General features: G+C 50.6%; 3 protein-coding genes and 3 pseudogenes across 3 annotated transcripts; 2 read left to right on the forward strand and 4 right to left on the reverse strand.

Moving 5' to 3' along the window:
* Nucleotides 1-489: 489 nt before the first annotated feature.
* Nucleotides 490-1,137, reverse strand: SAPIO_CDS1958 (annotated as a pseudogene; the record flags this gene model as incomplete).
* Nucleotides 1,138-5,829: 4,692 nt separating this feature from the next.
* Nucleotides 5,830-8,187, forward strand: SAPIO_CDS1959 (annotated as a pseudogene; the record flags this gene model as incomplete).
* Nucleotides 8,188-8,770: 583 nt separating this feature from the next.
* Nucleotides 8,771-11,285, reverse strand: SAPIO_CDS1960 (Copper amine oxidase 1; the record flags this gene model as incomplete). Its single annotated transcript, XM_016785109.1, has 7 exons — nucleotides 8,771-9,177; nucleotides 9,287-9,661; nucleotides 9,719-9,824; nucleotides 9,891-9,902; nucleotides 9,971-10,280; nucleotides 10,340-10,905; nucleotides 10,983-11,285. 7 exons carry the CDS (start codon nucleotides 11,283-11,285, stop codon nucleotides 8,771-8,773), a joined length of 2,079 nt encoding a protein of 692 aa, XP_016645406.1.
* A 3,696-nt stretch (nucleotides 11,286-14,981) lies between these two features.
* SAPIO_CDS1961 lies at nucleotides 14,982-15,866 on the forward strand (annotated as a pseudogene; the record flags this gene model as incomplete).
* Nucleotides 15,867-18,463: 2,597 nt separating this feature from the next.
* SAPIO_CDS1962 (uncharacterized protein) lies at nucleotides 18,464-21,028 on the reverse strand (the record flags this gene model as incomplete). Its single annotated transcript, XM_016785110.1, has 3 exons — nucleotides 18,464-19,479; nucleotides 19,537-19,925; nucleotides 20,184-21,028. 3 exons carry the CDS (start codon nucleotides 21,026-21,028, stop codon nucleotides 18,464-18,466), a joined length of 2,250 nt encoding a protein of 749 aa, XP_016645407.1.
* Nucleotides 21,029-21,666: 638 nt separating this feature from the next.
* Nucleotides 21,667-23,511, reverse strand: SAPIO_CDS1963 (Uncharacterized protein; the record flags this gene model as incomplete). Its single annotated transcript, XM_016785111.1, has 3 exons — nucleotides 21,667-22,688; nucleotides 22,791-22,946; nucleotides 23,004-23,511. The coding sequence occupies 3 exons, from the start codon at nucleotides 23,509-23,511 to the stop codon at nucleotides 21,667-21,669; spliced, it is 1,686 nt and encodes a 561-aa protein (XP_016645408.1).
* Between the last annotated feature and the right edge of the window lie 1,159 nt (nucleotides 23,512-24,670).

Genomic DNA, 24,670 nt, shown 5'->3' on the forward strand with positions numbered 1-24,670 from the left:
CCAATCGAAGGCTATATGATGATTCACCTTAGCTATTTAACTGGCCACAATCACTTCAGTTTGTATTTCTCGTCAGCGGTCGGTCGTTTAGAGAGCTGCATTTAGAGGTCTCGCGTTCTACAGCTTAGTGTCACTGCTACTGTTAACTCTCCGGAATTACTCGACGATCCGTAGCGAACCGCTCTCTCAGTGGCAAAGAACAGATTACTCGTCTCGTATGCCTCCCGAGGTTTGCATAGAGTTCATAGGTGGTTGATCGTCTATAGGGTGTATACCCCCTGGCCTTCTACAGGCTTGCTGCTATCTGACATGTATTTTAGGCCGCATCAGGATTGACGCATAGAAGAAACTCGATTCTATTTTACTGTCCCCTCCCTCAGTTCACGACCTGACCTAATGTTTAGACCCCTTTGCGGGTAGTCCTCCGGAGTCTTGACTGAAGCATCCTATCCTGGTCCGAACCCCTCTTTTCGATGTGTGAACGAGCCCTTATGCTAGCACCAGAACGCCGGCCATCCCTACCAACAAGGCAAAACCCGTATTTCCGAAGCCATGTAGCCTTGTTCCATCCGAACTGCGGTTATCTGACCCGGCGTCACTATCGCGAGACCCATCAGCGTTGTCGGAGTCGGTATTTGAGTCGCGCACGGGAGTTGATTGGCCCGCTCCGGTACTGGCAGTAGGCGTAGTGGTGCCTCCGCTTGTAGAACTCCCGTCACTTGGGTCGTCTTGAGCTGCGTTGCAGAAATCGTCCAAGTCGAGCCCGAGAGATTGCTCTATGAACTGCCGCTCTTGCCCGGTTACTTTGCAGGCATCGCTGCGGGCGGCGGCGTTGAAAGTGAGGCACCATGATAAATACTGGGACGACACCAGGATGTGGTCGGGGCTCTGGAGGGGATCGAGGACGAGGCACGCGCCGCTCACGCAGGTGGTGACTTCTGTTATGCTGGACAGACTGCAGATGCAGTTGGAGAAGTCGCTAGATTGGCCTTCGTTGTAGCCATGCGACGACTCGCAGACCCCATAGATGCTTGAGAGGCAACCTCGGCAGCCCGAGCTGGGAAATCCAAAGACGTTCGCAAAGGCGGCCAGGGCGATGTCAGAAAAAAGCAACGTGAGAAGTAGGGAGGGGAGCATAACGATTGTAGTGGAATTGGTGAGCATTATTCGGTCGTTCCTTTATGTAACAGATGGAACTCTCGCGCAGGTTGATGATGGGCGGAGTTCTAAAGTTTTGGAATCGGTGGTATCCAGAGCATCGACAAGACAGTCCGGTTATGTGTTTTAAGTGATCCCAGAGAGCGGGAGAGGGCTCTCATCCCGTATGCATGCCAAGATGTCATGCCAAGATACTGATGGTTGCACTATTGAAAATAATGCTGAAAGTGGAAAAGCTGAATCAATCAGCTCATCAACTTTTCTGGGGGATTAGATCTTGGCATTTCAAAAACGCTCTAGCGCAGCCTTGTCTGCCAACGGCTTGCCTGCATGAAGGAAAAGAAAAACAAATCAAAATCTAATCCCTGCTCGAGGTCCATTGACAAGTCCGAGGAGATTGTCTAGCAAGGAGAAGCGTAACGGATGTGAGCTGTACGTGGCACCGCCACCAAGACGAAGAAGATCAGCGATCTAGTTTGCGACGTTTTTGACCCCCTTTTTCGCGGGAACGACCGTCTTTCCCTACACTTACATTTGCCCCTTCCCTTGTCCTTTTGCACAGTTTAATTTTGATGGGGCCTTCTTCTCTTGGATAATGGCTTTGCTGGCAAGAAGAGCAAGACACTTGGAAGTAGTATTGACTTTCCCTTGTGGAATAAAATGTTTCATTTAGGTCTTTTATATAATAGCGTGCCACTGTAGCAATTAAAGGAAATGTACTTCGTAAACTAGGGACAAATGAGGGTTAGATGATGCAGCTTTTGTAAAGTGATTGGCTGCAAACCCAGAGCAGCAAGGCTGTTATGGACAGGAGAGGACTAGAGACACTTGCAATTTAAATGCAAGCCCCCCTTCGATGGTTCACTGACACACAAATTTATCCTCACAAGCACAACTTCCCTCTCATTTATGAATCATTCATCTACTCCACTCCGCACTTGCTTCCTACATTCAGCATCCGTCCTCTGAATCAGATTGTGCATGTGACCACGCCTGGTCAGCAACAAACTGGTGTATCTCGCTCTGATTTTCACTCCTCACCCAATCGTCGTGTTTTCTTTTCGAACTTGTAGGATTTCTATTCAAGAGAGAACAGCTCTACTCACAAACAACAGGCTTTTCCCTCCACCTCCCACCACTGGATCGGACTATTGGCGCTCGCTTGATTGGTCGCACTTGCGCTTGCTCTTTGAAGCAGGCACAATGGCATATCGCAAGCTCTGGTTTCCGGCTCTCTAGTATTCCCACAAAAGAGACACACGAATGTCAAGTTTTCAGACACGAGCTTGCGATATCATCATGAGCGTGAGTGGTAAATCCCGATATATCGCGGGTTGGGGGTGGGAAGTATGAAGTAGAACACGCAGATCTTCTCTAAAGTAGCGGCTCGTGACAGCTTGGGGCCCCGTGAGGCTACGACCCAAAGCATCGGGTGCTGCGGCTACCCGAAACCTGATTCATTGTAACATAGAATGAAGGCCGCGTTATGTTACTGGGACTTTGATGTGCTATCTTCGATAAGCAACATTATTCCGGCTCTGAGCAATTGCCCGCCCTCTAATGTTGGAAGATGGTGCCTCGTTCTGCACCTAGAAAGAATCACGAAGAAGTTGTACATGAAGCACACCTGGCACCACGGGTGTGACTGACCTAGTCAAGTCTATCTAACCTGTGGTGTAAGGCGATTCACTTATGATAAGCTCTCTCGCTAGTTGCACCCGAGGATAGTAGTGTCAATATGCCTAACTCAAAGAGGATGAGAGATCTCAGACTTAATTCACTTGAGAATGCCGGGGGCTTTTGTGGATCTGACCGTAGATCGGCGTGATGGCTGACCTGGAAAAAATCTAGAGGGATAACTGTTGAAAGTAGAGGAATGGCCGGATCGGAGTCTCGAAGTGGGCCTGGGTTGCAGAGATGATCTAGATGGTGGGTGAGAGGAGGCCATATATATCTGAAGTCCACGTTGGATGCGGAGAGGATCAATCGCGTTCTGTCAGCAGGATTTAAGAGGCACAGACTCTACGGCATGGATTCAAGATGAGTCAAATACTCTCCTAGTCATTTAAGCATTCCTGACCGGAACTAAATCTGTACTCGAGCTGTCGGTATGCTTTGATGGAAAGGGCCTTGGCATCTAAACGTATCCAACTGGTAGAGTCGCGGTTCCAACTAAAACTTGGCCAAATCCAGTGACTGCAGCAATAGCCAGTAATATAGGATTTTGTCAACTCGGCCATTGATCTCTCACAAGATAGCGTCTACGTATTCTACCGAGATCAGCGGAACAACAAGGCCAACCTCCCTCGCGCAGGGCTTTCTACTCCAGACATTTCGAGTAGACTTCCGACGAGGAGCCAGTTTGCATCCCCGTTCTATTATAAAGGACACCAATGAGGACACAAATGATTGACACTTGCACTGCGATAGCAACGAGGCTTTATGTCTTCTAGTAGACTCAAGACGATGACTCGATTAGAGCTTTGGTACTGAACCACTACTGTTACCGTGTTACCAACTATACTAACGAGTAATAGTCTCATTGTTCTCCTCTCCACGGCCAAGGCTTATGCGCTGGTAAGAGCCTATTGTTAACTCAGCACACAAGCCTAGACTCTGCAAGCAACGCAAAGTCTTGACTCTCCGTTGGGTCGGGAACACTTTTAACAAGAGCGCGCCGAGGACCTAATAAACTTGGACGATCAGCGTCCTGTAGTTTGGAACTAGTCCTAGATATACACTATACTGCAGTATCCATTACCAACAAACGCAAGCTGACCTTGTAATAATATTGTAAACGTGTAGAGACGAGATATAATGAGCGGCATTTTCGCTCCACCATTATTGCCCCTAAATTCTTGGGGCCATGCCAACTTGGAAAAGAAGCGGGGAAATCAACAAGTTGAAGAATGGATATAATCCTTTTCCAAGAAGATGCGATCACTCTTCCATCCTCTTATCTACTTCCGTTACTCCCGAAAACATGAGCATTGAGGTCTTGGCGATCTAGTTTGGGCAGTGCCTATTTGTGGGTGTTCTTCTGCAGTGCGCCTTTGGAGTGACCTCAATGACGGGGATTATCCTTACGTTGGGCAAAGGAAAGTCAACCCCCTTCCCTCAGATCGCGTCTTTCTCTATCAAGCTGTGAAGAACCGGCAACGTGAGAACTTGGAGGTTGGCAATACTACGCTAAACTACTACTAACTATGGGACGTGCTTGCCCCCGCTTTTCCTTCCGCAGCTCCCTATCCAGTCTACCATGATTAGCGGGAGTGTGTGGGACAATGGGAATGGAAATGTCCGTTTCCAGTCTATCTCGCCTGCGAAGCATGGTGCAATCGGCAAATCTTGCCACGCGAGAGCGGTTCGTGAACCTATTGGACCTTGACTCCAGAGGGAAAAAAAAAAAAAAAAAAAACTAAAAAAGAGATTCGTTGTTGCGATAAGGCAATGGCACTCTGGTTTCCCGAATAGGGTTAGCAGCAGCTGCCGGCGCTGGGCGGGATGCGGCTTATCACATTGGGCGAGTCTCGACGAGAGGCGGTGTCCCGACTTCGGCAAATTCGGTCATTGCTCTCTTGTCGTAGTCATTCGGCAGAGAGATATTGGCGGAATACTAGAACGTGTCTATTTCCGATCCTTTCTGCTGTTTACACACAGCGTTCGAGTACACAAATCTGGGTCGGTTGGATTTGGGTTCAACAAGGAGTCTCCTTTCTCCCTCAGAGCACTCGTAACTTTAAAGAGAATCTCACGGACATTGAAGCTTACCACCGACACTGGGACGTGTAATGATACCGTAAAGGTCGAAGTTGGCGGACTCGTCGGGTCCTCAACTGGGAGGAAATCCACTCAACTCCATGATCTCCTTTGAGTGGTATGGAAGCCTAGCATTGAGCGTGTGAAGCATGTGGGAGTATGTAGATCGGAACACCTCAAGCAAAGTCCCGAGATCCCTGGAGGACCCACGCGAAAGGTCCAATATGTAAAGGAATCCTTGGCATTCCCAGAATGGAAACTAAATCGCAACCGAATTTCTGTCCTTCACTCCGATAGGATGCGCATACCGTATCTGTGCCATGTGCACGGTACCCGTGTCCTAGTTCCGAGCGTGGGGAACCTCCCACCGCCCAGACGCGATTGATAACTTACATGCCGTCTGCATCCTGGAGAAGTATAGCTTCTCCTATAGTACGAAATGCAGTCGGGGTTCGGCGGGTTCGGCGGACGCCTCCCAACAGCTCCGCCATCGACCCCCAACCTCCGGGCACGGCCTTAACCAATGAGAAAGAGGCACTGCATCTCACGAAAGGGTCCTTTTGTGTTTTCTACTCGTATTGTTATCAATTATTATCAAGTTTACTCAGAGCCAAGACTGACGGACATCAATAGTTTCAAGATATCCTAGGTATTTCATGTCGTATCAGTAGGGTCGCTATCGCGGAGGAGTTCGCTGGCAAGAGATAAGATCACCAGGAACGAGAGGTCGAGGTCTTCTATTATGGCTAAATTCAACATAGGCATTAATAATGGCGTCGTTATGGCCGCATGTCGCAAGTATAAAGACCACGAGCAATTCCGCAGCGAACCATTAGATGTTGGAGTTTAGACATCACGAACACGCCTCATATATCACATCTCTATTGTGCCCTGTGTCCCAACTCTTGAGCCATGCCTGTCAACCGCCGCCTCGTTGTGGCGCTTTGGGCCGCAGTCACTGCCTTGACCGTGACCGCAGCTCCGTCCTCTGGCTTTGATCCCTTGGTTGACTTCGAGACGATACACAAACGCGTCAAGGACGGGACATGTGATATTTCAGGCGCTGCACCGAAAGTCACTGCCCCGAAGGAGAATGTGTGGTCTCCAATCACCCCTGAGGACAATTTGGCCGTGTGGAACCTTCTGCATGCTCCAGAGTCTGGCCTCAACCTTACCGACCCCAGCATTGCAAAGCTGACTGACAACTACGTCTTCTGGATCGATACACTCCATACCAACAAGTCGGATGTCTTGCCCTACCTTGAGAGCTGCGGGAAGCCGCCCCCAGCTAAGTATGCACGAGCCATCATCTTTCGTGGTGCCATTGAAGAACCGGACTCGCAAGAGTTCATGATCGGTCCTCTTCCTGTTGGGCCAGCCACAAGGATCGAGAAGCTTGACTACATCTATAATGGCGGCCGTGGGGGCAGTGTCCCTTTCAATGGCCGCTACTTCGACTCTGTCCGCTCCGCTGCTACGGAACCGCTCCTACTCTCCATAATGGCCGAGATTGCGGACATTACGGAGAAACTCATTGGGGGCGTGTATTATGGTAGCAGAGACAACCGTACCACACTCACAAGCACTGCGGGAACCCCAATGTCATTGAACGGCACGACCACCTACCGCACCGTCATGTTCCGGTATCCCGGCTCAGCCACCTACCTCCTGCCCTTGGACTTCTTCGTGCTGCTCGATTGCCCTGGCCTCAACCCCGATGACTACAAGCTCAAGGGCATCGTGACCAATTCGAGGTTTTTCCCCACCGTTGCGGATCTCCGTGCTGCTTGGGATGCTGGTGAGCTCAAGGAGGAATTCCCTCAGACGCGAGATTATGATTGGGGCCTAGTTGATTACAAGCCCGAACTGGGCGTCCGAGACCTCGAAAACCTCATGGCCCCCCAAACCCTCGAGATTGGTGGTAAACGTTACAAGCTGGACGAGGAGCAGCGCTATGTTGAGTACATGGGCTGGTCCTTCTACTTGTCCTTCACGCGCTCGCTGGGCGTGATGCTGTACGACATCAAGTTCAAGGGTGAAAGGGTCATCTACGAGCTTTCGCTCCAGGAGGCTGCTGCCCAATATGCTGGCCGCACTCCAAAGGCGGCCTCTACCGTCTACCATGACACGTACTACAGCTTGGGGACTGATGTTGGTGCTCTCGTCGAAGGGTTTGACTGCCCCTTCGGATCGACATTCTTGCCCATTACGTACTTCTCAGGCAACACCTCCGTCACCCAACCCAACGCCATTTGCATCTTTGAGGCTGACCTAGGTTACCCAATTTCCCGTCACCGATCCGGTGGTTCCAACAATTGGGGGTATACAAATCTAGGCACGGTAAAAGGTTCCGGGCTCACAGTCCGATCTATTGCCACGATTGGGAACTACGATTATATGTTCAGTTATTCCTTCTTGCTAGAGGGTTCCTTGGAGGTCTCGGTCCGCGCCTCCGGCTATCTGCAGTCGTCATTCTATTACCCCGACCAGCAGAAATGGGGCCCTAGAATCCAGCAAGCAACCATGGGCAGTCTTCACGAACACGTCCTCACCTACAAGGCCGATTTCGACGTCGCAGGCACTGAAAACAGCCTCGAAGTGAGCAAGCTCGTCGTGGTCAACCAGACCCAGCCCTGGTTCCCCGAGTTGGGCGAGTTCGAGCAGATGGAACTTGACATCTCCACCATGACCGAGGAGCAGCAGTTCAACTGGGCGCCCAACGGTGAGGCCATGTACTGCGTTGTTAGCCAGGATAAGAACAAGTGGGGCGAGAAGCGTGGTTATCGGCTCGTTCCAGGCAAGTCCATGGTTCACCTCACTCCGATGAATTCGCCCTTCTCCCGCCATCAGACGTCCTTTGCGAAGTCTCACCTTGCCGTGACGGTCCAACACGACAACGAGCCCTACGCCAACAGCGTCCAGAATATCAACATGCCCGATTCGCCCCAGCAGGACTTTTTGAAGTTCTTCGACGGCGAGAGCGTAGAGGACGAGGACATTGTGGTGTGGTTTAACCTCGGTATGGTTCATTACACTCGCGCCGAGGATATTCCCGTCACTCTCTACACGGAGGCTGTAAGCAGCATTGTTTTTGCCCCTCAAAACTTCTTCGACCGCGCTCAGGACGGAGATCTCCTCAACCGCCGCTGGCTCACCACTGATTCCGATACGGGCGAGATGAGCTTCGAAACTTACGGTGTCGCCCTGCCCCAGTGCAAGGTTGAGCTTAGCGAGCCTGTTGATGGCATTGGTAAGATTGTCCAGGCTTAGACTTAGCTGTCTAGCCGAAAATGAAATGATGATGATGGGTATGACGACGAAGACTTCTGCTACGGATGATGATGAGATGAATGGCAGCAAAAGTAGTGGGTAGACTGGATAATAATCGAGCCAATATTATATATCTATCTTTGGCGTATAAACCATCGCGGCCATTACAACTATGCTTGGACTCGGGCTCCCTCTTTCTTGCACTGGTTGATACATAGTACTTCCCTCGCTTAAGAATTATTACACTTATTCCTTAATGAAGGGAATTCCCACTAAGCTTTTAGAACCGATTGATGGTTTAGGACTTGGGCAGGATAATATAGGTATATTATCAATCGCGTTCCGTATATGTCCATCGTCGTTCGGATGGCTGTGGTTATATGGGTGCTCATAATATTCCTATACAGGCTCTCCTCATCAACCGCAAAATATAATCAGGAGGAGGAAATTTGGATCTCCTTGATTCGCTCGCACTGGCATCATTTAATCTAAGCCACTGAATGCTATTCATTCGTTTCCAACCCCATAACCCATAATAACACAATTTCACATAAATTCGCTTATAGTTGCTGCTCCGGGATGTTTAATGCGCGCCATCAGTAGTTCCATTCGTGCCGTTTTCACCATGGCAGCTACCACAGGTCTTCTCCGGCTTCGCATACGCCGAGTTCTTATCAAACGCGGGCCCAACTCCCTGTGCCTTTGCCGCAACTTGGCTGGGAGTGATGCAGTAGCTAGGCGGCACGTCCATGACGGGGTTGTTAGAGAAGAAGTGGCGTGGCCTGAGGAGTAGCGTGATGGGCTCGGCAGGCATGACCGGGAAGTCCTCCGGGGCGGGGAAATGCGTGAGCCCAAACGTGTGCCACAGAACGACATCCTCATTATCGATGCTCTCGCTCTCGTCGGCGGACCACTTGAGGAGACCGACCTCTTGTTCCCCTGAAGTTTGCGGGACATGTCTTCCAGCCGGCCAAAGTTCGTCGTCGCGATCTGATGATTTAGTTAGAGAAAACAGGGGTAAAATGGGTGAGGAGAGCAGTGTTTTTCGCTTTTATTTTTTTTTCTATTTTTTTCTTTTCATTTTTTAATGGCAACTCACATTTCGTAACATGGACAGCATGGCGGGCAAAGCCAGCTCGCTTCCATACCAAGGAACCAGGCTTGGGCATCAGACCGGGGATCTCTCGGCTCACTAGCTTGTAACTGGAGGGCTTGCCGCTGTATGGGTGCAGCTTGTTGGTGTTGCAAATGTCCCACGTCCTCATGGTCGCGCTGCTGTATTCAGTCTTCGCCTGGCCAACTGTCGCGAGCTTGGTTCGTTGGGCATAGAAAGCGTTTCCGTAGTAGTTTCCTGGGCTTCCGACGGGTGCCTCCGCTTGCACGGCATCGATGGCAAAGATGGTGTTCTTGGGGCCGTCGACGTTGGCGTCTATGCGTAAGCAGAATAGATGTTGGTGGTTATGGGCATTGACGCCTTGTGCGTAATGGCATTAGCAGGTGTTACAGATATAGTATGTTTTGAGATGATTACCTGGATAGACCTGCGTTCCCCAGCCATTGGTGTCCTCATCTGGGTTCATGGAGTAGGTGTTGAGGATGCCCGTTAGCTTGATATCGGGCTGAATAGTGCCGTCTTGCTGTTGCTAAGGTGTTAGCACTACCTCCTAGAGAGGGAGCATTCCTTTAACTCAGTTTCTGCTTACATGGAATATCCACTATTAAAATCGAAGGGAATCAGCTCATGTTCACTTCAAACGCCTGTTAATAACATCGGGAGCCTCACCTGAATTGCATATTCATAATTGGCAGCGGTAAAGATCTGCTGGATGATAAGCTTACGAGCTCTAGTGACAATGACGGAGTCGTCCCTGAAGTCCGAGTGCTTGAAAAGAATTCCATTGTCTTCCTCGTGGATGCAGATGGCGTTCTTGATGGTTCGAATTCCGCCCGCCCGTGTGGGGAACTCGGCATCAAGGTAGAAGATGGCACCCTTGCAATCACACCCGAGCGATAAGCTGTTCGTCATATACCCCGCCCCATACTCTCCTATATCCAGTGCGTGCTTACGCTGATGCGGGTGCTCGGGGTTTCCGCTGTGGTCGATATGAGTATCGGTGATGCGTCTAGAAAAGGTGATGGGGGGTGAGCTTACTAGGGAACCACCATCTCGACGAGAGATAAGCGGTAAAAAATGGGCCTCTCTGTGCCCTTGTCGTTAAAAGTGATGTTATTGAAGACAATTCCCTCGCGGTAATTGAAGCCGATGTGGAATTTCCAGTTTTGCCACTCGATTTCCCTTCCCGTCATTTTGAATGAGACGCCTTCAGGCTGGGTGATATTGATGGGCTTCAGGTCCGAGCGGAAACCGCCCTGCTTCTGAACGCCAGCTGGGTGGTAATTAATGGCGGGGACCTTGCTAAGCGGCCTTCTGACCTTGGGAATATCAATGTGGATGATTTCCTTCCTGATCGGATCGAAGATGGGGCAAAAGTCAAGGGGGTACTGGTACTGGCAGTCGTCGACGTCGGGGCGGTAGTACATAAGCGCCTGCTGAAGGCGGGTCTTGTTTCCCCAGCGCTCATCGTAGCCGATCGTCCAGGGGTCGCAGTAGACCTTGTCCATGTCCTCTTCGGCGATGCCGCTGATCTTGCACTGCTCGATAACTCGGGGGTCTTTGCGCACGACGTGCTCCGCCATCTGGAGCTCCTCGACGGTGATCTAATCCACGAGTGTTAGCATCGCCAAGTGACGCTAAAAATGGCCCATCCAAACATCATCAAAGTCACATCACCTACAATCGGCTGCAATCCGTCTAGCTCCTCCCAACTAGTAATGGTGCCCTTTTGGAGGTCGACAAGGCCATCGCAAACTTTACCATCAGGACAAATGACTACTACATCGGCAACTCGGACAGGCCTAAGGGCAGATGCGGGATTTTCGAGCCATGCGGTCATTTGAGCTTTACGAGGCTCTTGGAGAGATATGACATTGAAAAGAAGGTTATCGCCATGGGCCTTCTTGATGATGGCGATGGCGGCCTCAATCTCCTCTTTCGAGAGGGGATCGAAGGGGTGCGGCAGACGGACGTCAGCGGGCATGATGATTCTAACTCAACTGTCTTGGGATGCCTTTCAGATCCAAGGAGGGTATTCTGAAAATCACAATATGGTTTGATGCTAGACCAGAGCGAGCACTGGTGTTGTTGCAGTGGTATCGATATTATCTATAAGCCGCTGGATACGGAGAGGGCCGTTAGGACACGGACGATGCAGGACATTTAGAGTAATATATTCTATGCGGCATCCTCCATAGGCGATTTTATTTATAAATCTAGTGCATAATGATCACCGCGATGTATCTCGATATATGGTACTATCTCGGGATCAGAACCAGATTCCGAGGCCAAGTGCATACGCTTCTCGCAGCGCTAATTTAAGATCAGATGAGAGCAGCGAGTGGTTGGAACTCGGAAACCATCAGGATTGGGCCACTGGGACCGGAAGGGCGGACGGGACTATATCCGACGAGACCATATCCGACTGACTGGATCAAGATAAGGATGTGCACAATATTACAACAGGAGACATATTAGTTTACTACCGATAAGGCGGGTAGAACTTGGAAGCCATCCAGATTGGCCTACGGGGACTGAGTGTCTGACCGGGTGTTTCCGATCAATTCGGGAATTTCGAAGACTAAACTAACGCCGAGTGAATTGATAAGGACATTGACCTATTGGACAGTTCGAACACCCACGCACCTCTCTGCAGCTCGAGATAAGGATCCGTTCCCCCGCACACCAACTTACGGAGGTTCGGGTCGGGATTGGAAATGGGTAACGATAAGCAGGTAGGTCTATTCTTGCCTTTGGGTTCCCAGACTGGAGCGTTATTCCAGCATGCTGGCTGGAGTTTCCTTCTTTTTCGCCAAGTAACTGCCGAGCAACCTCTGCATCGGCTCAACGAAGAACTGATAAAGAATCATTCTCTTTTACTTTTTATCGGTCACGCCTTTAGTCATTCCTTCATCAAAACCCACATGTATTATCGTCTGTCTTATGTATAGGTGACTGAACCTACCGACCATGGTCGTGTTGCCGGTTTTCAACTGTGGTGTTCCGAAGACGGAGGATCGGCCTCGCAACCGTGATGGCCGCGGATGCCGAGAGACATACTTCATTTCCCCTCATGCGGAAGGACATGGGAGCGATTTTCCTGTAGATAAATTGGGATATCACATTGATGTAATGTATCTGATGACACTTTCGGGGTCGGGCTTCTAGGTCGCCTTAGTCGACTCATGGGGTCTGGTCCAATGGGTATTTAAAAGGTAGTACCTCTTAAAATGTCAGATCGTTTATAGAGGACGTTGAAGCCATTCAAACCCTCGAAGTGGGGTAAATCAACAGAGAGTAAAGAGCAACACCCGCTCGGCGGGATCTCTTAAGGCGAGTTTAAGAGCAATAACGACGTCGGCCGAATAATCAATGACAGACTTGCTCTGAATGGCAGCTGAAACGAGGATCGATATCCGGGAAACCATTATTTGATCGCTAACAACTGGCAGGAAAGAGGTGAAATTATCAACCCGATCTCCTCGATTGCTCTCAGCAGTCGTCATTGAGCTCCCGAGAGGGGAATGTTTTCCGCAGACAGATGAAAGGTTAACGGAGAACCCTGATCAGAAATTCATCCATCGGGTCATTCGCGACAACATCTTGCGTGTGGAATGTTAGATAGGCTAGGAAGAGATTGAAAGTTAAGTTTATAATTAACTTCTAATGTTTTCCCGTGGGATGTTTATTATTATCGACGCCTTACTGGTGATGAAAGTGAACCAGGCTATAACGAAATTGCAGAGTATTTCCCTTTACAGCATTCTGTTGATGCTAGGCTGCGTCTCTTCTCGGACTGTCTGAAGCTTAGACTTGAGCCGATATCCCCCGATTCATTAGATGCATCATCTTGGGGCGAGGGTGTTCCGGCATGGGTCGGCTACCTATGTACCGATCTCCTTTCACGCCCTAACAAGTATAAAGGCAATCAGTGTGTCAACTTGCAGTAGGTACGCATATTCTTGACCGGCTGGTCTTGGTTACGTGCGACAACAGGTTTTATTTAATCTCCCGAACTCTAGAGGTACATTAATTATGGTGAGAGCAGAGTCTATCCGGTATTAACGATTCTGACGTGTTGCTTTCCTCGTCCGGAGCCGACGACATGCGCCAGGCTCGGACACGGAAGTGTCACAACACTGTTCCACGGCAAGTTCTGTATCTCCCTAACATAGCTGTTAATTGGACAACTTATCGTTTACTTATATTGGCGCACCCCAAAGTGATTGGACACGCTATCCATGACTTAGTTGCCAGGACCAAGTAAGCTGCATTCCACGCCCACGAAATATGTCTCGAATTCGGGGAAGCAATTGGAATAATGTTGGAGAATTAGTGTTGGATAAAGGACGAGTTGAAGGCTATGAGTTTCCATTACACAAGAATCGACCCCGTTACATGGAGGCCTAGAAGGAGGCGACCCCGGATGAGTTGACAGATGCTCGCCTTCGTGAGCGCTCTAAAAGCCGCATCATCGGCATTCTTTCCCAGCTGTGAGTGAGTCGCCATGATGCCTTCGACAACTTATCCTTGGCTAATTTCGAGTCTTTCACCTGAGCAAAGTGTCGAGTGCATCTTAGAGAATTTCTTGGTGGTCGCCCCACGGCAGATGCATTGCTTCAGCGCCTCGGAGTACCAAATTCCGCCGGGTTCTCCTGATGCGTCCGGCTCCAGGAAGGAGGCGGGACGCAGAAGGGAGGACAGGTAAGACCGATGTGTAGATTTTAAGTTTATTAGTAGCAGCGGCTTGAGAGCTATTGATGACGAGGCTAGTGCCGTGTCACCGCTGTCTCTCTCTCTCTCTCTTGATTTCCTCGTTTTTTTTTTTTTTTTTTTTTTTTTTTTTTTTCTCTTCATTACTCTCCACCGTTTTCCCCGTCTTTCCTTGACCTTTTCTTTTATTTTTCTCCTTTCCGACTTCTACCTTCTGCTACACATCATGCCGCGAGGTTTACGGGAGTATGCCAAGGTCCTCCTCTGCTGAAGGTTACATTGATCACTAAGAAATTTCTTCTCTGGGTCTAGTTCATATGCACATGGCTGACATGGCTCCACATTCGTTGTAACATAGGTATGGCAACCCGTCATGGTGCCTTTCTTAGTCCAATTAGCTTGACCTCTTGCTCTTTCAAGGCCCTCCTTCGTATGAGTAGCTTAAACAGCAAACGCGGCTCCCCCGTATGTCTTCATCTATGTCGGGTCCCCGAGTCTAGCTACAATTGGAAGACATCGCCATGGTTCTGCTCTTGGCACTCTACGCAGATGAATTACAAACCTATACAACATCCCAGCCAGATTAGAAATCCAACTTGACGCTTCTTGCGACGTCTGCCTGGGCTTGCCTGCCCTTTCTCATGCCGTATTCATCGTGTCGTATGGACTTCGAGTTCTTCCGTCTGACGATGGCTTCGACTTCATGTTCCCGGATTCACAAAATTTGCAGTAAAATGCTGCAACGAGTGTGAACTCATGTGTTATGAGATTTGAAATGGGGGAGAGATGGAAGAGGTTGAAGGCCCCGTGTGTCTAAGGGGAGAAAGGATATAAGACTCCCTTACTCCTCTTCCTGGTTTTGTAAATCGCCTTCATAATCATCTCCTCAGCTATCACACAGAACCATCTTTCCATAACCACTCCCCGAAACTCTTTTACACATAAACGACCACTAGACCTAGTCAAAATGCCCAGCCTCACATTCATCGGACTCGGAAACATGGGCAGCGCCCTCGTCCAAACTCTCGCCAAGGCTGGAGTCAGCGTCACTGCATGGAACCGCACCAAAGACCGTCCCGGAGTCATCGCCGCCGTTGAAGCGGGTGCAATTTACGAGCCAAACGTCGCCGACGCCGTTGCCAAGAACGACATCATCGTTGTCTGCCTCCTGAACAATGAGACCCTCCAAAAGACCTGGGACACCCTCCCAGAGGACGCTCTCCAGGGCAAGACCATCGTTAACTTCTGCAACGGGTCGCCTGGAGAAGCCGTCAACATGGACACCGCGGTGCGCGCGAAGGGGGCCGCTCGGTACCTCGACGGCGCCATCATGGTTCCTCCGTACGTTGTCGGAAAGCCCGGCAGCATGTTCATCCTCAGTGGCGAGACAGAGGACGTTTACTCCTCCCTCTTACCGCTTTTGTCCGCCATCGGCGAGGGCAGCTATCATGGCCAGGATGTCGCGCAGGCATCGCGATTCGACAACGCATTGCTTGTAGGCATGTATAGCATGTTTTCCGGCATTTTCGTGGGTCTCGGCATCCTCAAGCAAGGGAGCAAGGACGGCAAGATTGGGTCCTCCGGCGAAGCCATCGTTCCGTTGCTTCAGGCGCTTGTCCCGCTACTAAGCATGATTGCGAAGAGGTGGGATGACGAAGACTGGCTTGAGAACGACGGACATCCTATGGACATGATGGTGGTAAGCCTGCATAACATTAAGCGGACCTGTGAGGAGGCTGGGGTCGACTTCAGCCCTGCAGCGGTTTTTATGTCTTTGATGGAAAAGGCTGTTGAGATTCATGGGGGCAGCTCGGGGCTCTCGACCGTTGGACCTCTGGTTCTGAAGAAGTGATTGAGCATATTTGTTCAAGCAAGGCCTGCTCCATGAGACACGATAGGTCCGGCGACGGCGTTTTCTGTATTTCCTATATAGCGACATATTAGTGGTTGCCGGAAAACCATCCAATAAACCTTGGTGCATTCAGGTTCATAAGTTTTCATAAGTTCAAAACTTACACCAATCTGGTGCATTAGATGTATGACCCTCGTCCACTTGAGAGAAAATCACGACTTTTAGCAAGACCCTTTGTGTACCCTGTCTATAACCCCCTTCCACCTCGTGGACAGGTTATGCTGAGAGCATCCCCATATAATTGCCAACTGGCTGCCAAAAAATGCCACTCTCTGGATGGTACCGTTGCGCGTGTAGTGGATGTTGGATCCTTGTCGCGGAAGGAGGGCATATTTTGACCTTTTTTTAGTGTAGATCTGTTTCTGGTCCACGCCACGAGCGACGGAGGCTAACGCTGCCACCTGTACATGCACCAGGTAACGGAAAAATCGACACATCTCGTAGCAGAACCATAGTCAGGCAAGACCTATTAGACCCCTACCTCATGCTCGCAACGAGCCAATGTTCATTGGAACATGTAGTTGCCGTCGCAGTCGAATTCTACTCCTAGGTCACAAACAAATCGACGAGATACGATTGCTTTCGTTTTCGATGAGACCAAATTTTGAGAGATGTATATATAAAGCAGTTAGGTTAATAGCTACCTGGTGCCAGGTGCCCTTCTGATTAAACTAGCAGTCACTGAAGTAAACGTAATAGTAGTACAAAGTTTAAATAGTTATAGCTTATATTTAATGAATCATTAGTATACAGTCATCTAACGTACACGAACCTGCAAAAATTGACGTAAAGGATTATTATACTTCAGCTAAATCCATTTCTGGCTTCTTTTATCCCTTTCATATACCTCTTCTAGAAATCCTCAGCCAACAAGCTTCCCTTCAGATAGGCCCCCAGCTGTACTCCTCAGCGCCTTCTCCTGCCTAGTCTTCTTGCATTTCCACACACAACCCCAGACACACAGACCGATGAGTATCACCCCGATAATGGGCATCCCAACCATGAGGAACCAGAGCGCACCCTTGCTTAGCGAATGTGGATGGTCTCGGGTGCTGTCGTCGGTGTCGTATAGGCCGTCAGGAATAACCTGGCTGGGGGTCCATGTGGGCACGAGCATGGAGTTGGTGATTGTGGGCAGCTGCGGCATCATTGTTGGTGTGTCGGATGCAGCCCAGGTCACAGCCCAAGGTTCGTGCACTATCAGAGTTTGGCCCGAGAATGGTGTATTGGATTCTTCTCCAGAGTTTGCTACCATATCAGTGCTCGGAACCCAGCGTCTGTAGAGGTTCGATTCCATCGACATCGCAATCTCGTTGACGCTCCAGCCTTGAAAGGCGTAGCCACTAGATAAGGAGAATCTGTTAGTATATCTCATTTCGCAGTGATGAAATAACTAGACTTAAAAAAAAAGAGGGGGGGGGGGGGGGGGGGGGGGGGAGAGAAAAGAAAAGAATCTTAAAAAGAGGAAAGAACAGAGTAATAAGTGTGGTCCTACCTATTGTAGTAAAAAGCCGTCGTATGCCCCGAGCGCCAATCCTCTCTTATATTAAAGGATGTCCAGCTACTGGGGTACACGGCTGGGGTGAAATGGAGCCGGCTTTCCAGCATGATGGCCTCCTAGCCGGAGGGGTAGCATGATGTGACTGGCTTGGATACTGCGAGGGGAAAGGTTAACTGAGTACTATCGGTGACTGAAAACCTGTGGTCGTCTAGTGGATGTCGCAGCCTGGCGGCTGCACGAATGGGGTGGTGAGGGCAAGCAGTGATGTGGCTGTTGCAAGGACAGATGGCGCGGTGTTAGACGATATGGTCGGGCGGTGGGAGGGAGGGAGATCGGCTACGATTAGATAGGATTGACGGATGAAGAGGAGGGAATCTAGGGTTTTTAGGCTAGGTTGTTAAAAAAAAAACAAATAATCCATGTGTCCGAAGGATCATGCGCCAAGGATGAACAAAAAGAAAAACCAACAACAGAGGAAACGGGAAGGACTAAAAAGTACTCTCTAGGGAAATATGCTCGTTAAGGGCAGCGTCCCACCGTTGGTCCGTTTTCTAGTGGGGCATGATACTGTCCTGCCCTGTAATAATGAAGGAGAACGGACCATCCTTGCAGAGCTCGAACGCCGTCGTGACCCCCTGCCCACGCTATTCCAGAGTGCTCGTACTCAGATCCATCAAAATAAGTACTATTTCATAGGAAATCGAGTTACCTTCATACCTTTGTACATGATAGACATATTGGGATTGGAATCAGAGTGTTGACAGGAATGATGTATGCTAAAATATGAAGATATCGTGAAACAAACTTCGCCGGAGCCAACACTTGGCTGCCATATATCCATCCACAACGCCTAACTAATTCACGAGCTCGAACCGTTTAATCCAAGACCTATTTCTCCGTCCTTTATCAAGCCCACCTCCTGTTTGAACCGTAAAAGCCACTCCGCATTGTCGGCCGCCGTCCGGGTCCACGGATCATCACTAAGCCAGTGTCAGAACCCAACTCCACGATCGGCCCGAGAGGTAGGCAGATAAACTTACTCATCGTATAAGATCCATCGTGCTTGATTCTGGAGCTCTTCATCAGTCGGCACATGTTGATTCGGGTTGTTGGGAGACATGGTTTGAAATACATATCGACTGAGCTGTCGTGAAAGCTCCCGATAGCAGTTCGTGCCATTTAGGAAGTACGCGCTGGCTCTAAAGGGATCTGCGTCGTTGAGTAATCCAGACGGCTCTTCGCCACTGTGGGAGACTCGATAGTGCGGAACGAAATGACTTGAGGTGGAGGGTGCCGCGAGAGTCAGTGGCCTCGGGTCTACAGTCGTTTGGGGCCCCGCTAAAACCGCGCCATCATATCCGTGCCTCTGTCCCTGGTAATAATCGACCGATCGGTTCCTGTAACCGCCTAGATCTCGCTCCCACCGGCCGCTGTCGATCGAGTCCATGACCCCATATTGCGGGTTTCCACCAAGAGATGGGTCGGTCCGCTGGCGGAAACTGGAGAGCCAGCTCGTCGAGGAGTTGATAAGTCGGACGGTCCAGTCGGCTACACTATTCAATGGGCAAGTTGTCGTCTCCTCCATAAGCCCAACAATCTTGCAAGCTTCTTCCTGGAGCTCATAGTCCATGATCGTCAGGCCCAAGACGCGCCTCGCACGGACAAACTCCTGAAGTTGACTCTCCAGGGGACACGCTTCAAAAAGGTTGTCTTTCCCGTTAATCCTCAGGGTCGAGAGTAGGTTCTCCGCGTGGCTTCTTAACTTGCCGAACTTTGCTTGCGCTGCAATCTGGTCCGATGCCATGATCAGATCTCGCAACCATGACTGGGTCGACACTTCCCGCGATGACAGCCCCTCGGAGGCGAATATGACTCGGCACGCTTCAAGCTGTAGCTCTTCATCAGAGGGCATCCTTGCCTCCGCCTCCCACATTCCAGTGGCGTAGTAAAGAAGCTCCATTTTGATGAGCTCGTACGCATTTCTCGGTGACTCGGGTGGTGCCTGGCTGGCCATATAAGGCAACGGAGAGTTTCGTTCGTCGTGGATTAGATCTGGAGTGGAAAATTAGTCTTGCGTCCAGCCCACCGCATGGCGAAGAGAGTACATACAAGGCGGGATAGAATTCTCAACCATGCTAAGCACGGGAGCTTCGAAGCCCCAGTCGCCCTTCCAGTCCGCCATTGTTCTACCAGCTTTGAAGTGCTCGGCAAGATGGTCCGCACGAGTTGTCCAAGTGTCCATCACCTTACCGCAGAAGCCACACCTTGACCGAATCTCGGTGATAGCAACCTTCCAGCGCTTCATCGCCCAATCGAGAAACTTGACGTCGTGCACTAACTTTAGATGCTGTCTAAGATGGTCTTTACGGTAGAAAGACCGCTCTTCGGGGATCTTTTCCCGACATGGGAAATGGTTGTGGGACTCGAGGTGAGCATCGTCCGGATCATCTTCGCCGCAGAAGGTGCAGCAGGTTCGGCCTGTGTCGGGATTCAAGACCCTCGGTCCGTGTGGGGAACATACCCAGCGTTCGAGAGATAGATGCAGAGATTTCTCGTGTCTTTGCCAATCGTACTTCGTGCGGAACGTCTCCGTACAAAAGGTACATTGGTATGTCTTTAGAGGGGCGGTGAGGAAATTTGAAGTTGCTGTACGCTTAGGAACCGAGCGCCTCGAGCGACGCCTACGCCTGCTACTAGACAACCTAAACGACCCGAAGGACCCCCGAGATGTGTGGGAATTGACCGAAGAAAGAGACCTGCTGCTCGACCGGGATGTTCCGATAGAACTGGCTGATGACTGATTGTAGGCCGACCTCCCATCGCTATCGTCCGTATAGTCGTGGCTAAATGAATTCTCGAGACTAGATGACCTGCTAGACCTTGAGGCTGTGATCGCTCGGGCTATAGCAGCTACCGAGACAGGTTCATTTTCGGGAGGAGAGTCGACCCAACGCTCGAGTGGGCCCATCATGCTCATCTCCGCAGCAGCTGGCGCCGTCCCTCGCCTACTCGGAATGTCGATCGGATTCGTAGACGAAAGCTCCGGACGCGGGGACGCAAGTTTGGTGGCACGTAACCTGCCACGGCGCCGAGCGTTCGCCAGCCAATTGGCAATCTGGGTATTGCTCAGGCCTGTCTGGCGCTGGAGCATCTCCTTCTCGTCGTCATTTGGGTAGGGGTGTTTGCTGTGGGACGAAAACCAGCTCTTCAAAATCCCCACCGCTTCCCTGGAGAACCTAGCGCGGACGTTTGTCGTCGAGTCGGGCTTCGCTGAAGAGGTTGAATCTTCAGAAAGAGCGGGCACTTTGCGCTGGATGGCCCGATTGCGATTGCCGGGGATGTGCTGGTCATCGGTTTTCGTACCCAATTCGGGGTCGACGAGGCCACTGTCAAATTCGACACGATCACCCTCATGATGAAGAGGACCATTCACTTTGCTTGCAGGGTGCAAGGCGCAGAATTCGTCGTAATTCTCATTGTCATAGCCCAAAACGGAGTTATGATCGAGACCACTGAGGTCAATGTTCTCTAGGTCTATGTCCGGGTGCGTCTCCGGATCGGCGGTGGCGCCGATATTATCCCAGTTTACAAACTCGGTCATCGATGCCGTGGGTTGCAATGCAGCTGTCGGCTACGAGATGCCTGAAAGATGAAAGGGCGAGAAGAGGCGGTGACAGGATTGTCGGAGAGATTTCCGAGGAACATGACCTGTTGCGTGCGTCCTGCAAATGAGAGCATTCGCCCCACTTACTTATTTAGGCAGGTGATGAAACCAACCCAATGTCGCTGTGCCCTGATGAGATCCTACAATGCGATTGAGTTGATCGCCTGAAGTCTAACATATATACCTCGGTATTAGGGTATCTGGCGGCGGACCGTGGCGTCGCTCACGGTAGCGAGAAGCGACAGAGTGGCCAGCAGATCCTGACATCCGCCTCCTCATAATCAATTCGCAAAGGAACCCACCCGCGTCACTCCTTTTATCTAGACAATACCGTAAAGACAATCACCACGCATTGCACACGTTGATGGCGATACTGTATTCTGCGGTTCCGTGATGCATCGATGACGATCGTCGGGTCATTGACCCCAGCACCTGCAGAGTTAGAAATACATCATCCAATCCCCGGCCCTCTTCCTCTGGCGACTTCAGCGAACTTCTAGAAATAACGGAAGTTCAACTACTCCGTCCCCCCAAACCCCCAATGCCTTGATTAGTTTTAACTTGATCCTGTTTAACTAGAACTCCAGCTGCTCAATCATTTCCAGCGAGTTTATAAACTCACATCTCTCCCTCAACTTCTGCGCTCGTAGAGCAGGAGAAGAATGTCGCCCATCAATCGCTGAGAGGCCCTCGTTCGGTCCCCCAGCGACAAATACGTACACGTCACGCTTGTTCGGCAATGCGGGTCCGAAACCTTTGAGCGTGTCGGGCTTTTTAAGAATAGGTCTGCCTAGATTCGCAAACGTCGACCATGACCTCGAGGCACGCTTGGCCAAGGCGTAATCCTCTTGGGTCGGTTCGAATGGAAGACCCGGCACGTCATAGGCGGATAAGTTTCCAAATATGTAGGCAAATTCGGCCGTGTGGACTGGTCCAAGTCCCGGAGCTCCCACGACGGCCTCTAGGAGTGGTTCCAAAATGGTCTGGTTCCAGTCGTAGAGATATACCTCGTCGTTCCCGTATTTTACAAGATGTTCAGCGTACCAGCAGACCATGATGATGTCCCTGATTATTCTTGACGAACGGAAGAATTCAGCAGAAAGCGATTTGGTCTCTTGGGCCGCGAAATCTGAGGCGGGATAAAGTGACAGAAGCGCGTCAATGTTTTCGCTGGCGACGTCCGGAATGTACGACGCAATCAAATCGTGCATTTCCTTCGCGGTCTTTAGGTTAAAGTCCACGAAGAGGTTGATATCGCCGTCAGTCCACCCGATCATCGTCGGTACCTTGGCGAAGCGGCCGCCTCTGATGAGTTTCGAGGGCGCGGCGGGGAGGAAGTCACCATCAACCACGGGGAGCCAGATATCTCCGATGTTGTGGGCGAGATCGTCAAACTTGGTAGCGATAGATGCGTTGAGCAGAGGTTCCGTGTCGAAAGTCCGGAGGCACTCGACGGTCTCTACGCTATTCAGAGCTGAGCGGTTACATCCGACGTAGTCGACGAGGGCTTGCATGGCATCGATCGTAAAGGTACCGGTGATTCCAGGTTCAAGCGCTTGGCTTTCGCAAATGGCTCGCTGGAAGGGAACTGGCTTTTCTTGCACCATATGCGAGAAGGTGTAACCCAACGGCTAGGCCTAATAAAAATTGATCGTCAGGAAATCCCAGACGTGATGCTGTCGGGACACTGAGCACGTACCTCCAGATGATTGACCGAAAATGGTTATCCTTTCTGGGTCTCCTCCAAAGTGACGGATATTGTCTCTCACCCATTCAAATGCAAGTCGTTGGTCTCTCAGGCCTGCATTCTCTGAGCCCTCCGCCTCCAGAGCATCTGACTGCGCGAAACCAAAGACTGCAAGCAAGTTAATATGACATGTCGATATGGGAGCATAACGGGGGGGCTTCTTACAGCCTAGGCGATAATTAATCGCGACATGGATAACGGGCAGCCCATTCTCGACAGATTCCAGCACCAGCCCATCCGGGGCGGTAGTGGGCTCGTTATTCCCTCCAGTCCAGAAGCCACCACCGTGGATCCAGACCATGACGGGCAGCCGATCTTTTGCCCGCGTCCCTTTGGGCCGGGCGACGTTGAGATTCAGGCAATTCTCAGAGACTTTGGTGATTTCTCCAAGCACGACTGGCACGAAGCCCGGGCCTAGCGGCTGTGGACAAGACGGTCCGTAAGCTTGGGCTTTAACCGTGCTTCCCCGAGCGGGGACATGTCGTTGGGGCGGTTTGAATCTATTTCGGCCGCCAGTATCTTCGCCGTAGGGAATATTCAGGAAGACTTCGATTCCATGCCGCAAGAGGCCTTCGTACGTCACATCGTTCGTGGTATCTCGGACTCGAGGAACGGAACCTGCAATGACGCCGCGTAAGAGTACGAGTCCCTCAACAATAGCGAGCAGCTTCATCTTCGCCAAATTGAGAGACGTCGAGTCCTTTCTGGTGCTAGCTGGCAATGAGAGAGAATATACAGATAGATGCACCTCTGAATAAATTTGGAATGTCCGGTCGGAAGAGGCTGGAGTCACTTATCTGGCGTGCCGGAAGCAGGTCAAAAATCCAGCAGAAAAAGAAAAGAGCTCCAGTTCACGAGGGCGAATAATATAAATCTATGCAAGACCGCCGATATTAGGTCCTAGTCCTACTGCATGGCGTCAGCTTACTCGCGTATCGGCGTCGGCTAGCGCAGTGTGATGGGGAGGGACTTTTGCTAAATGACTCGGTAGCTGCATTGCAGCCATCGCCGCTGTCCCGTTGAGGAGGTGACCGTTGGACCTTGAAAAGCACTCCCCATATTCCATGTGCGATATTTGCATTTTCGACATTGGCCTGGATAAAACTGCGACTCAGGAGAGTGTCTTTCACGCCGACTATGGTCGCAGACTCATCAAGAGCCGGGTGTTGGTATCAGCCAGCCACTCCGTCACCATTACCAATATCATGACTGACCTTCAGAATACTTTGAATTGTTGAAGGATGGCCTCATAGAAAGACTGAAATTTTACACTTAGCCGAATATATAAACAAGACCAGACACTCGTCTTCATTTGCTCTCTTCCAACCCAGTAATCCTAGTTGGCCAAGCCGATGGCGTACCACCCCGCATTTATCCAACCGAGTTAGAAAATATTTGGCGCCTCGTTTGGTCGTGAGGACTACCTCGTATGAAAATGCCAGAATGCCTCCGTCAACTGCAACGTGTAGCAAAGTACGAAGCAGTATGGATACCTTCGATCTCATTACACGGGCATCTCTCTGCAAGGGTTGCAGTAGCATCGCATCCTCCATCCAGTCTATACAGGCTCTAGCCTCGGGGCGCGCCCTGTTCGCCTTTGCCTTGGCAAGCGCGGAGAGATAATGTGCAAATTACGACTCATCGTCTGGGCAAGCATCGATGCATTCAACGAGAGAGTCTCGGAAAGAGTAGTTTCCGAAGATCCCGTAGTCTATCTCTATGCGACATCGGCGACGCTGCATGACATTAGGGAACTGTCGTTGACGACCCCTAGTGAACCGTATTACAGGGGTTATGCCCTCCTGAACCAGTTCACTGTCTACACCGAAGCA

Source organism: Scedosporium apiospermum (genome assembly GCF_000732125.1).
Source record: "Scedosporium apiospermum strain IHEM 14462 chromosome Unknown SEQ_SAPIO_0077, whole genome shotgun sequence".
Classification (NCBI taxonomy): domain Eukaryota; kingdom Fungi; phylum Ascomycota; class Sordariomycetes; order Microascales; family Microascaceae; genus Scedosporium; species Scedosporium apiospermum.